Here is a 12,306-nt window from a genome sequence, read left to right as displayed (position 1 = left end):
GAAAAAGAGGACTTTTGAGTAACACAGGTGTTCAGATCCTCAAAATAGGGTGGTGAAATTTCAGACTGATTAAAATTTAACAAGGTGCCCTTCTGCTACCCTAAGAAATGTATGCGTCAGCCTTTAAGGGTTTGAGCACTGGGGCGCCATCTTCCATACAATTTGTGTAGTAGAACACAAGCCGTGCTTGCATGGGAAGTGCTTGCTGTGACCTTTCCCCCTTAAAGCACCAGTCATAACTACTTTTAAAGGAAGGTTTAGCTGGAAAAGGCTGTATTAGTACTCCACGTTCCTCAGTTCCCATGGATTTGCTGAGAGATTAAGAGTACTACATTCTATAAAAATAAAATAACGGATGTGGGTGGCGCTGTGGTCTAAACCAGTGAGCCTCTTGGGCTTGCCAATCGGAAGGTCGGCAGTTCGAATCCGCCCGACGTGTACCATGCAGTAGGGAGATACATTTTTTTCAATAAAAAATTATCCCGCAAACTAAGACTTCATTCATTTTTGTTTTGAAGGACTGCTTCAACTTCAGTGGAGCAAGTGAGGGAACGAAGTTATCAGCGAGCTTTGCTTCTTAGTGATCATAGGAAAGACAAGGACTCTGGTAAGAAAACCGTTGGTTGATCCTGAAAGTGCTCCTTTGAACTTTGAGGAATTTCGTGGTTGTGTTTGGTCTGCTTCTGATTGAGCAGGAAGAAATGTAATTACTGGTCACCATCTGATCTTGTATTCATATCATTTTATTAAGAATGCTTCAAGCTTGATTTTTAAAATTCAAACTTGAAAGTTTAATCCATCCAGTCAGACATCTTCATGACCGTTGTATACTTCTGTCTATAGACTTACAGTAATTCTTATTGCAGATCCTGAAAATCCTGAGCCCACAAGTGAATGTCCGTCCCCAGATACTTCTCTGAAGGCTTGCAAGAGTCCTTTAAAAGTGAGCAAGGTACTACTATACAAAATATTTTCACGTTAGTGAATGCACACATACATGGCTTGAATGTCCCTGCTTCTTTCCTGGTCACTATAGCTTAAAACTGATGTTCTGAATTTTGCCTGAATGCAGATATACTCACTGCCAGATGCTGGCAAGAATCCATGTTTGTGAAATTAATTAATATAAGCATTTAAAAGCTTAAAAGTGACTCTTTATCCATCTGTCTCATTGATGCACATCTAAAGGAGGAACAGTAGCTAATCCAGTGAGTAACTACACAATATTGTTTACAAGCCGGATAGTCACTTGCTTCTGCTGCTATTTATATTAAGCACCACAAAAGTCCCATTTTTCTTTAAATTTGATTTCAAAGTTTGTGTTTGTCTGCTATCCTCAGGAGTAAGAAGTGTTGCATCGAACCCCGTAAACCTCACTAGTTGAACAAGCCTGCATTGCGTCCATAGCTCTGAAGATAAGGATATGGATATGCTTTAAACTGAAGTTACATGTTTGTTTTTCTTTTTCCTTCCTGTAGACTTCTTCACCAAGTCCTGTAGCTCCTGTCCAATCACTTGGGAAAACACCCACAAAACAAGATGCCCAGTGGGAGACCACTGCAGATGCTCCAGAGGCAGAGAACACAACTCACCCCAAACCTGACCAGCCACAGAAACCGCTGGCAAACAACGCCGAAGCACTTTCAAAAAACCACCCGCCCCAGCCCCATTCGCGCAGCGCAGCAGATCAGCTCTCGCAAAAGCTGCCTTCTGCACCCTTGAAGCTGCACTGTCCCCCTTCGCCCCAGGTAGAGAACCCTCCCAAACCCTCGACTCCCCACACCCCTGCTCAACACGGCTACCTTTCACCAAAGCCCCCTTCACAACAATTAGGATCGCCATGCAGACCTCATCATCCTCAGTCACCTCAAGTGGGAACGCCTCAAAGGGACACTCACCGAAGTTTCTATGCGGCGACGCAAAGCCTTCAGCCCAGCACCCAGCAGCAACCCAGCGCAACGCTGTTCCCCCAAACCTCTTCCGTCTCTTACAGCCAGTTTCACCAACAAAATTTGAACGCGAGCGCCCCGCCTCCTCCCCCGCCTCCGCCCCCTTCCTCTACTTACTATCAAAACCAGCAAGCCCCCTCAGGAAACTTTCAAAATTACAGCCAGTTAAAAAGTAGCATACCCCCCCAACAAACTGTCTTCCCCTCTGGACCAAACCAAGCACTTGCCGGCACAACATGCCAGCAGCCAGTTTCAGGGCACCATGTCACCAGTGGGCATTTTTTGCCATCTCCGAACCCCAGTATTCACCACCAGACTCCAGCTGTCGGGGCTCCGCCGCCGCCCCCGCCGCCGCCCCCTGCTCCGGGACCCCACCTTGTGCAGCAGCAAAGTTCTCATCAGCAGCATCCCGTGGCCCACGTGGTGGCTCCGGGGTCACACATCCATTCTCAAGCTGCCGGTCACCATCTGCCGCCGCCTCCTCCGCCGCCTGGTCCCCTTCCTCACCACCATCCGACTCACCCCACCACAGGTCACCAAGGTTTGCAAGCACAACACCAGCACGTAGTCAATTCGGCTCCGCCGCCTCCTCCGCCGCCACCACCTGCCACCGTTTTAGGCTCTGGCCATCACACGGCATCGGCGCAAGGATTGCACCACGCAACTCACCAGGGGCCCCCACTCTTCCCCTCCAGCGCTCACTCAACAGTCACTTCCTACCCCTCGCAGCCTCATCACACCCCTTTGGGGCCTGGACCTCAGCATCAGCCTGCTGGGACGGGACCTCATTGCCCACTCCCAGGTCAGGGTCCTCACCTCCAGCCTCAAGGACCAAGCAGTATTCCAACACCGACCGCTTCCGGGTTCTGCCCTCATCCTGGCTCTGTATCCCTTCCTCACAGTGTGCAAGGACCTCAGCAGGCATCTCCGGTGCCTGGGCAAATACCTATTCACAGAGCACAGGTGCCACCAACTTTTCAAAACAATTATCATGGGTCAGGGTGGCATTAAAATGGACCCCTTGCTTCTAAACATTTTAAAAATGTTCTGTAAAAAACTGTATATTTCATATGTACCTGTTGAAGGTACTTTTTAAAGCTTGTACATGATACTTTGTATAAAAGCAAACGCCAGTGCGCGCACTCTCATTGTATTCTTTCCATTTTTGCTTTTAAAAATTCCTGAAACTGTGCCCTTGAGCCAGTGTTAGGCATTTTTTATTTTGTATGTGAACATTCCAGCTGTTCGTTCTGGCAGTAGATTTGATGCTGCGTAACTTTAAATTTTATTGTTGCAGTTAAATTCATTTAGTGAATGTTTTCTATATTTACTTTTTATACATATGTAATTAAAGTACACAGCTAAGTGATGGCACTAACAGGTTTTCCATCTGTCAAACAGTTTTTGTGTGCATATAGATAGAAGATGCAATACAGATTTTTATAGTTTGGTGTGGACATGGCTCTTATTTCAACAGTTCTTTGCAGACATTGTAATTTAATGTATAGATTGTTTCTAATGTCTCTGACAAGTGCTGTAAATACTGTTTCTTTTGCGTGTAAAACTGCTTTATGCTTCTCATTTGATATAGTATTGTACATACGAGTCTTTTGCAAAAGCGTGTGATCTTTGTGGAAGTAGTACAGTATATGAACTTTAAATTTTTTTTAATATACTGTCACATTGCAGCACTGGTTGGGCATTTTAATTCATGTTAATAAATCACAATTATGTCAGTTTTAATAATAGTTCCTGATAACTTGCTGTTTAAGAAAAATGATATCGAAACCATTGTGATAAGTAACATTCTGAGGAGCACTAATCCAAGGAGAACCTCAATTCCTATAGGAGAGAAGCTTCTCTCTCTACAACTGCCCAAAATCCTGGCCAAGCACAAGTGATGCTCTTATGTTCAGGAATTGGTTAAGTTGCAGGAAGAAAAGAGTAGGGGGAAAATGGACAGTTCTCCAAAAGGAGAGTAGAAAGTGGAGCTCCACAAGGATTGGTACTGGAACGTGCTTTTCCAACAATATAGAATTGGGAGTGAGCACTGAGGTAGCCAAGTTTGCTGGTGTCATGGAATAGTTCAGGGTTATTTTAAAAAGATTGTGAAGAGCTCCAACAGACCTCTTCAACTCGAGTGAATAGGTGGTAAAATGGCAAGTGTTAATTCAACGTAAACAAGTGCAAAGTTATGAATGTTGGGGCAAAAAAAATATTAATTTCACATATACTCTGAGGGGGTATAAACTGGCAGTGATGGACCAGAAATGAGACCTTTGGGCCATAATAGAGAGCTTGATGCACAGTGATGAGTTTCATGCTAGGGATCATTGGGAAAGGAATCAAGAAATTAAATGCTGATACCAAAGTGCCATTATACAACTCTATAGGGTGACCACGTTTGGAATACTGAGTACAGTTGTCACCTCATCTCAAAAAGGATATTGTACAGTTGAACAGGGTTCAGAAAAGGGCAACTCAAACGATCAAGGAGGTGGAGCAACTCCCCTCCGAAGAAAGGCTGCAGCATTTGGGGCTTTTTAGTTGAGAAGAAAGACGAGGCAATGTGATAGAAGTTAATAAAATTAGGCATGGCATGGAGAGACAAGTCCCGTCCCCCCCGCCCCGCCCACTAGAATTTGTGGAAATCCAAAGAAGCGGGACATGGAAAGATTCACAACAGAAAAATAGTACCGTATTTTTCGCTTTATAACACGCACCAGACCATAACACGCACGTAGTTTTTAGAGGCGGAAAACAAGGGAAAAAATATTCTAAACGAAATAGTGGATATATGATTTTTGTGGTTCATGCTGTGGCCACAGACATGTGATCTGACAGTTTGGAGTAGCCCAATGCAAAAATCCTGAGGATTCATGTGGATCCATGCTTTGTAACCACAGAGGAGGGAAGGAAGGGGAACCATGGATCCTCTGCTCACGACTGCAGCAGATCCCCCCCGCCACCCACAGGCATTCGCTCCATAACACGCACAGACATTTCCCCTTACTTTCTAGGAGGAAAAAAGTGAGTGTTATGGTGCAAAAAATACGGTACTTTGTGCAGCACATAAGTTGAGCTATGGAACTTGCTCCCACAGGAGACAGCAAATGGCCATGAAATTAGATGGCTTTGAAACAGGGTATGACAAAATCGTGGGAAAGGCTATTATTGATGGCTTGCTCTGCTTCCACATTTGGAGGCAGCAGTGCTTCTGAATACCAGCTGCTGGAAACACTACTCTAGAAAGGGAAACTGCAGGTAGGGAATCCTGCTTGCAGGTTTTGAGCAGGTATCTGGCACACCACCATGAGATCATACTGGACTAGATGGGCCATTGATCTGTTCCAGCAAGCTCTTGATGTTCTTAGTACAGGATAAAGTCTCATCCTGCCAGGGAAGCCATTTATCTAAGCCTCTTGGCCATTCCTACATCTCTAAGAACCCCATTACCATGCTACACAAAGGGTCCATCAGCAGCCTGCAACACTACCATATTAACAGGCAGGGCCAATGGCCCAGGGTCATTGCATCTACTGCCATCTCATAGGGCAGTGTGGTGGAAGTGGGTTACTTACGGGAGCAATTGTGAAAATGTAAGTAGTATGGGTAGTCCCACACCTGTTTAACCATCAGCCCTTTACAAAATAGACTGCCGGCCATTGTTCTCTGTTCCATCTCTCATTGCTGTCAGTACTTTTATGGCAGGCCTAGGCAAACACTGCCCTCCAGATGTTTTGGGACTACAACTCCCACCATCCCTAGCTAACAGGACCAGTGGCCAGGGATGATGGGAGTCGTAGTCCCAAAACATCTGGAGGGCTGAGTTTGCCCATGCCTGTCTTATAGTCTACTGCAGGTGTGAACCTTTGGCCTCGAAGATACCGCTGAACTACACCACACATAATCCCAGGCAATGCATTGGCTGTGTTTGCTGGGGCTGATGGAAGTTGTGGTTCAATATCCGGAGGAACAAAGTTTAACCACATTTGCTCTACTGGAACAAGCACTAACAGAGAGACACCATAGATAGTAATGGGCAAGCTAACAAATAATACACAGGTTTCATATACCTGCCACAGTCCAGAGATCCTGATGCTGATAAAATATAGAACATAAATGGTCTCACCCATGATCAGTTCTCAAATGCAGGATGAAGATTTTGTCCCCTCATTTGCTTCACCAACAGATGAACATGAAAAAGCGCTTCTGAATAAATGCAGGTTATGCAGGCAGATGACTAAAGGCAAATTTCTTTTTACACAGCAGCCTATAGCACCCCCAGAAGAGCAGACAGATGTTCATATGGAAAAAATACTGCTTGGCCCAAGATTTAGCAAGTGATAAGCCTCGCAGTTATAAGAATGATTGCAAATTAATAAGAAAAAATACTTTAATGAAGAAGCTGTATGCATTCCAGTTTTACGCTGTAAAATCTGAAGTTACAGTTAACAAGGTGGAACATCCTTATTTCAGAAGCTATGTTCAGTTTCACTTGTTTTATAATTCGGTGAAACAAGTTGAGCTTGTGAGACCAATAAGCTGATTTCAATTTTTGCCCTTTGGAAGTATTTTAAAATAGCTTTGGAAAAAGTCTGAATAATTAAGACCCTGCTTCCAGCATTTTAAAATCTCAAAGATTTGAACAGATAAGAGGAACTAGGCAACATACAATGTGAGGAATGTGACACTGGCAGCCTTTAAGAAATAAAAATAAAATCTCAATTTAACCCAAGTTCTTTTCCAATGACATTGGTAAAACACTGATCTATACATTCCTATATTGGGTACCTCCTATAATCCTCAGGAGAAGAATTGAATCTAGTTGACTAAAGGCATTTGCTATACACAAGGTAACGTCACATGCCCCAGAAAGTTAAATATTTTGCACATAAATATCAACGGTAGTACAGCTGTAACTTAAGATGAAACAATATAAAACATCTTGCTTTGAAAGGTAAGCAACTAAATTACTTCTAGGTGTTTTTTCGTCCACATATGGATTCAATCCAGTATTAGCCCTGCTAACTCCATGCCCATCGGTCAGTTTTTGTACCACAGAACCAAGTTTTAGAGGCCGCATGGTATTTTTTCCACACTTTACAAAGCTGTCCTTTAAGTGAGACAGTGCCATGCACACACATGCTATAGGGCTAACATGTTAATGCTAGAATACACTCTTGCAGCCTCCACCTGGTTTGCAGAGCCCTTTAAAAGAAGAAAAACCGGGAGCAGGAAGTTCGTATAGAAAGGAGTGAAGAAGCAGCTGCAAACAGCTGGAAGTGGAAGACTACACAAAACATTTATAATGCTGCAGTATACATCAGTGATGGCCAAACTTGGCCCTCCAGCTGTTTTGGGACTACAGTTCCCATCATCCCTGACCACTGGTCCTGTTAGCTAGGGATGATGGGAGTTGTAGTCCCAAAACAGCTGGCAGGCCAAGTTTGGCCACCACTGGTATACATTAGCCACACCTATCACAGCATTAGCTTAGCATCACACTGGCTTTTAGAATGATAGTACTCTTTGGTATGATCATTTTAGGGATTTGAAATTACAGATTTAGCAATGTATTGAATTGTTAACTTCCAATTCAAAAACTCAGTAGGGCAAAGATTCTGAAATTGATTGTGCGATCTGGAGCTGATCCCATTAATGGGCTTGAGGTGGGGCTTGCGCTAAAATTCCTTCCAGCTGACCGCAACAATAGGCGAGAGGGCAGCTATAGGTTCAAAGTGTGTTTTGGAGTGTAGGGCTCTCACATATGAGATAACAAGGGAGAGGGGCTGTGATTGGGGATGTTTTATGCTTAATTCAGATTCTGTGTCAAAGATTAATTATGCATCAATGCACATACTGGGAGAAGCAGAATATATTATGCAAACTAATAATGAGGATATGGAAGAGACTGCAAGCTAAACAAGTTCCTCCTCCACCCCAGTGTCTACAGGAGCTATGTTGTCACCATCCTTTACAGGATGCAAACAGATATGGGGCTGCATACAGAATGTAATGTTAGAGGTTTTGTAAAGCAGCTCTCCAATAAATCATTCCTGCTTGCGTCCCATATATGAGCCTAACACGGAAGGAAGTTCAGTTGGCAGAGCATGAGACTCTTAATCTCAGGATTGTGGTTTCAAGCCCACATTGGGCAAAAAGATTCTTGCACTGTAGGGGTTAGATGACCCTTGTGGTTCCTCGCAACAATTCTATGATTAGTCAGTGCTGTTATTTCTGTCAACAGGTCTATAGAGTTGACTTCTCCGATTAGGATTTATTCCACCTATTGAGAAGAATGTCTGTAGGGCTATCGATCTACTTTTAAATTCTGCAGATTTACATTACAGTGGTGCCTCGCAAGACGAAAAGAATCCGTTCTGTGATTCTCTTCGTCTAGCGGTTTTTTCGTCTTGCGAAGCAAGCCCATTGACGGATTAGCGGATTAGCGCTTTTAGCAGCTTTTAGCGGCTTATCGGATCAGCTGATAAGCGGCTTAGCAGCTTAGAAAAAGGGGGGGAGGAAAAAAACCCAGCAGGAACTCGCAAGACATTGTCGTCTTGCGAAGCAAGCCCATAGGAGATTCGTTTTGCGAAGCACCTCCAAAACGGAAAACTCTTTCGTCTAGCAAGTTTTCCGTCTTGCGAGGCATTCATCTTGCGGGGCACCACTGTATATGAAACGGTTAAATTAAACCATTTATTTGAACATCTGTTCACAGCCTTGCCTCTCTGTAACCTGAAATAATTTAAGAGACTTGCCACAAATGCTTTTTGCAAATGACCTCTGCAATTGAAAGTATCCTTTGGTTACTAGTGACGCATATACAGCCACTGCATTAAACAAGGCCAGCCTTGTGGACCACTGCTCTTTGGTTTTGGCACATGTGATTTGGGCCGCGATTTTGCAGTACATGCCTGTTATCTTTTTAGGCTGCTCTTTTCTTCAAAACGAAGCATTTGAAAAGGCAAAGGGGGAAATCTTATGCAGCAGCTGGTACCGGAGGACATTTCCAGGAAATAGATGACTCTAGGGAACCATTTGAATTCACGGCTATCAAAACATTCCAGGGAGCAGCACAGTTCTGGAAAAACAACCACTTTAATAAGACAACTGCAAGCACCTCAAACAATTGGTTATTGTTACAACACGGGGGTATTGTCTCACAATCTAGTTATTGCAAAGGCATGTGAATAAATTTAAAATGGACAAAGTCAAGAAAAAGTGGCACCATAATCAAAGTGTAAAACCAGAAATAATTTTACATTCATTCCACTGACTTCTAAAAGAGGCTAAAATACCCCTCCATATTTTACATTCTAAAATCTGTATTGCCTATGAGTTCTCTTTTGGAATCTACTTAGCTTTTTCGTATGAAAACACTTAAAATTTTGTGTGCAACTTACAAAGGAATATTAGTTCCTCGGTATGTCAATTCATGGGGGGAAATAAGCTAGTGCAATTTGTTTTAGAAACATGTAAAGCTATGTATGGAAGGTGCATGGTCTTTCACCGTAATGTAGGTTTTGCATTTATTCTGTCCCTTTTCCTCAAGCGGAGCACCTTTTTTCATCCAATGTTAATAATTCTGCGCGGAAAATGCTGTACATGTGCTCTTCAAATTCTTAAGCCTAGCACAAAAACCATCCTTATGAAAACAACAGTGCCAAGTTTCCATGCCCTTACCTCACAACTGTAAAGCAAATGACACTTCTTCTAAAAAGCACTTAGATATATTTTGTCCATTTGTCCTTTGAATTGAAAGTTTTAGCCTTCCTTCAAGATGTCTCCTGGAGAATGAAATCTTGCAGATTAGAGCCACTTCCTTTCCAGGTAAAATGTGGTCACCTCTATAGAAAGGAAAGTTTTTGAAACTCCCGAAGCAGTTTGAAATCCACTACATGCAATTTGTACACTACAAGTCACTCTCGATTTAATAGCTTTACTCTGAAAATTGTGTCCCCGTCCCATTTTTAATGGAAATAAACATTTACAAGGTGCATTTACATACACTATTTTACAAGAACAATGTCCCTTTGCCCAAAGAACTGTATGTTTTTTCTCAATTCTGACTTGATAATGTCTCACACTTGTAAATTATATAATACTCAGCTAAAATATTTTCCATAAATAGTTACAAAACCTGCCAAAACACATGAAGGGAGAATAAAGGATGTTCTGTTGAAAAAGTTGATGTCTGAATGCCACACAACACAAGAAACAATGCTAGAAGACACATTAGTAAGTGTTTTTTTTTTTTTCCTTTCTGCAGAGAGTCTGTAAAACTACTAGCTGAAGACAAAAAGACTACCCTCCTCCCAGGAGCACAGTGCACAAAAAGCAAAATGTCAAACAGTACCTCAAAGCAAAATAAAGATCTGGGTTGAAGCCAGCTCATTTATGATCCTGTTAAGTGAATTTATAACAGTCACCATTTAAGTCTGATGTTAGGGGGGAGCGGGTGCTGGCCCAGCGTGGTATCTGGAGATTTTACTACGAATTCAACCAAGGGTGCCTAAGGCATTCGCCAGCCGAGGCTCTCTTCTCCGGAACCATTTCTAGCATAGGAACCAGAAAATCTGTAAACTCCGCGGCATCTTCCTGAGGCCAGCCATACTTCTCCACGAGAACATCGAAGAGGCTCCAAGGTTTCAGTTTGGTAATGTGTCGAAGTTCTCCTGTATTTTTATTTTTTTTAAAAAAAAGAGGTAGGGAGGGAAAGGAAGAAAAATAATTAGATCTGCTGATAACTAGTCTTGATTCTCAGGAAGCACATCCAGGAAGATTTAGCCTGGCCATGGAAATTTTATTCAGTAGGCAACAACAATAAAGAGGCTTTTGTACATATGTTCATTCATTTGGGGTGTACTGGGACCATCCTATATACAATTAATCAAGTTAGGTAACGTCTGATCAAAAACATATTTGATACATACACACCTTTGAACGGATTTTTTTTATTTAAACCTGTGAACATGCGAGGACATTCTTTTTCTTCTGTTGAGGACTGCATTTCCTCAAGGGTATTCTGTGAAATCTGCATTGTGGAGGACCAAAGCCATTTGGGTGGGCTAAGATCCATGAATGTGCTAGGACCAGCCCTCTTCTGTCTCTCTCTCTCTTCCTGCCTGCCAAGTGGGCTGCTGGGGAAAGGACAGATCGCTCTTGCCAGAAGACTCATCTTATTGAGTGTATGGCTTACGGGGGTTGGACTAAATGACCCTACAATTCTATTATTCCAGGCTTCCTCAAACTCGGCCCTCCAGATGTTTTGAGACTACAATACCCATCATCCCTGATCACTGGTCCTGCTAGCTAGGGATCATGGGAGTTGTAGGCCAGAAACATCTGGAGGGCCGAGGTTGAGGAAGCCTGGATTATTCTATTGTTTGAAGAGAACTTTTGAAATTAGGCCTACAGTCAGAAATTGCCTGACCCAGGTGTAAGCTATAGACTTCAAAAAGATCAAGCACTGGAGAACATCAGCTGATTGACAGGCACCTATGGTTTGGGGAAATGGCCTCGTGGGCCGAAAAGGACCCCCTGGCAGGCCAAAGGGGGTCCTTCAATAGGTAACATCAAAAGTCATTAGCAAGTTGGAGGAACAGCTGCACTGCAGAGTGTGTGTGTTATAACTTTGCTTTCAAAAACAAAGAAACCAACCAGGGAATGTGTGCCCTGGAGCAGTGGAGAGGAGGAGCATAAAGCATAAAAATCTAAAAGCAAAAAGATGCACAAAATGGAAGGGTCTTTGGACCAGAGCTGGGGGAGCGTAGCTGAATTTGCAACTTTTCAGAAATGGCAGGTGGAGGTGTTCTTGTGCGGTAAAGTGCTAAGACACCGAGCTTCTAAAGAATTAATTACAACGAAAACTTCCGAGAAGTTACTTGTCTCTAGTGATGTCACAGGCACTGACAAAATTCCCCTGGAACTCACATTCCACCAAGTAGAAGACGCAACAGCTGGATGGAAAGGGAATCTGATCTACCAGACACAAAATGTTGCTATTTGAACGATAAGGAAGCAATGTCTTGAAAGACAAGGAAACAAGTAACAACAGCACATGTATTGTCAGTCAATAATTTGGTAAGGACCTGTGTATTCTGTGTATTTCTTCCAGTTTATGTATGCAGGATTCTGTTTAATCAACAATCAAAGATATCAACAATATCAAACTAATTTGAAATGTTTTGTTTCGAATTGAAATGATTTCTGCAGGCACTGAGCATGTCTTAGAGTTGACCTCTCCCCTCTACACATACACCCCATTCCAGGTATATAAAAGCTGGTAGACTAATCACATTTGTCTGTACTGTATAGCAAACTTGTCTTATGCCGTCATCCTCAGAATTCT

At 42.9% G+C, this 12,306-nt stretch overlaps 2 protein-coding genes across 43 annotated transcripts in view; one reads left to right on the top strand and one right to left on the bottom strand.

The window, feature by feature from the left end:
* KMT2E (lysine methyltransferase 2E (inactive)) overlaps window positions 1-3,695 on the top strand; it is a 60,201-nt gene extending 56,506 nt beyond the window's left edge. For 27 of the 31 annotated variants that reach the window (XM_083463892.1, XM_083463888.1, XM_083463914.1 and 24 more), the window contains 3 exons: window positions 519-607; window positions 867-952; window positions 1,479-3,695. In XM_083463892.1, the coding sequence (XP_083320018.1) occupies window positions 519-607; window positions 867-952; window positions 1,479-2,960 (1,657 nt within the window). In that variant the 3' untranslated portion in view covers window positions 2,961-3,695. The remainder of the gene's footprint in view (window positions 1-518; window positions 608-866; window positions 953-1,478) is intronic. The other 4 variants (XM_083463896.1, XM_083463886.1, XM_083463913.1 and 1 more) reach the window with 1 other exon arrangement.
* A 5,339-nt stretch (window positions 3,696-9,034) lies between these two features.
* Window positions 9,035-12,306, bottom strand: part of SRPK2 (SRSF protein kinase 2) — an 88,428-nt gene continuing 85,156 nt past the window's right edge. For all 12 annotated transcript variants that reach the window (XM_083464041.1, XM_083464045.1, XM_083464042.1 and 9 more), the window contains one exon: window positions 9,035-10,630. In XM_083464041.1, the coding sequence (XP_083320167.1) occupies window positions 10,446-10,630 (185 nt within the window). In that variant the 3' untranslated portion in view covers window positions 9,035-10,445. The remainder of the gene's footprint in view (window positions 10,631-12,306) is intronic.

Source organism: Podarcis liolepis, assembly GCF_965112155.1.
Source record: "Podarcis liolepis genome assembly, chromosome: 10".
Lineage (NCBI taxonomy): Eukaryota > Metazoa > Chordata > Lepidosauria > Squamata > Lacertidae > Podarcis > Podarcis liolepis.
This window is presented reverse-complemented; position numbering and strand designations above follow the sequence as displayed.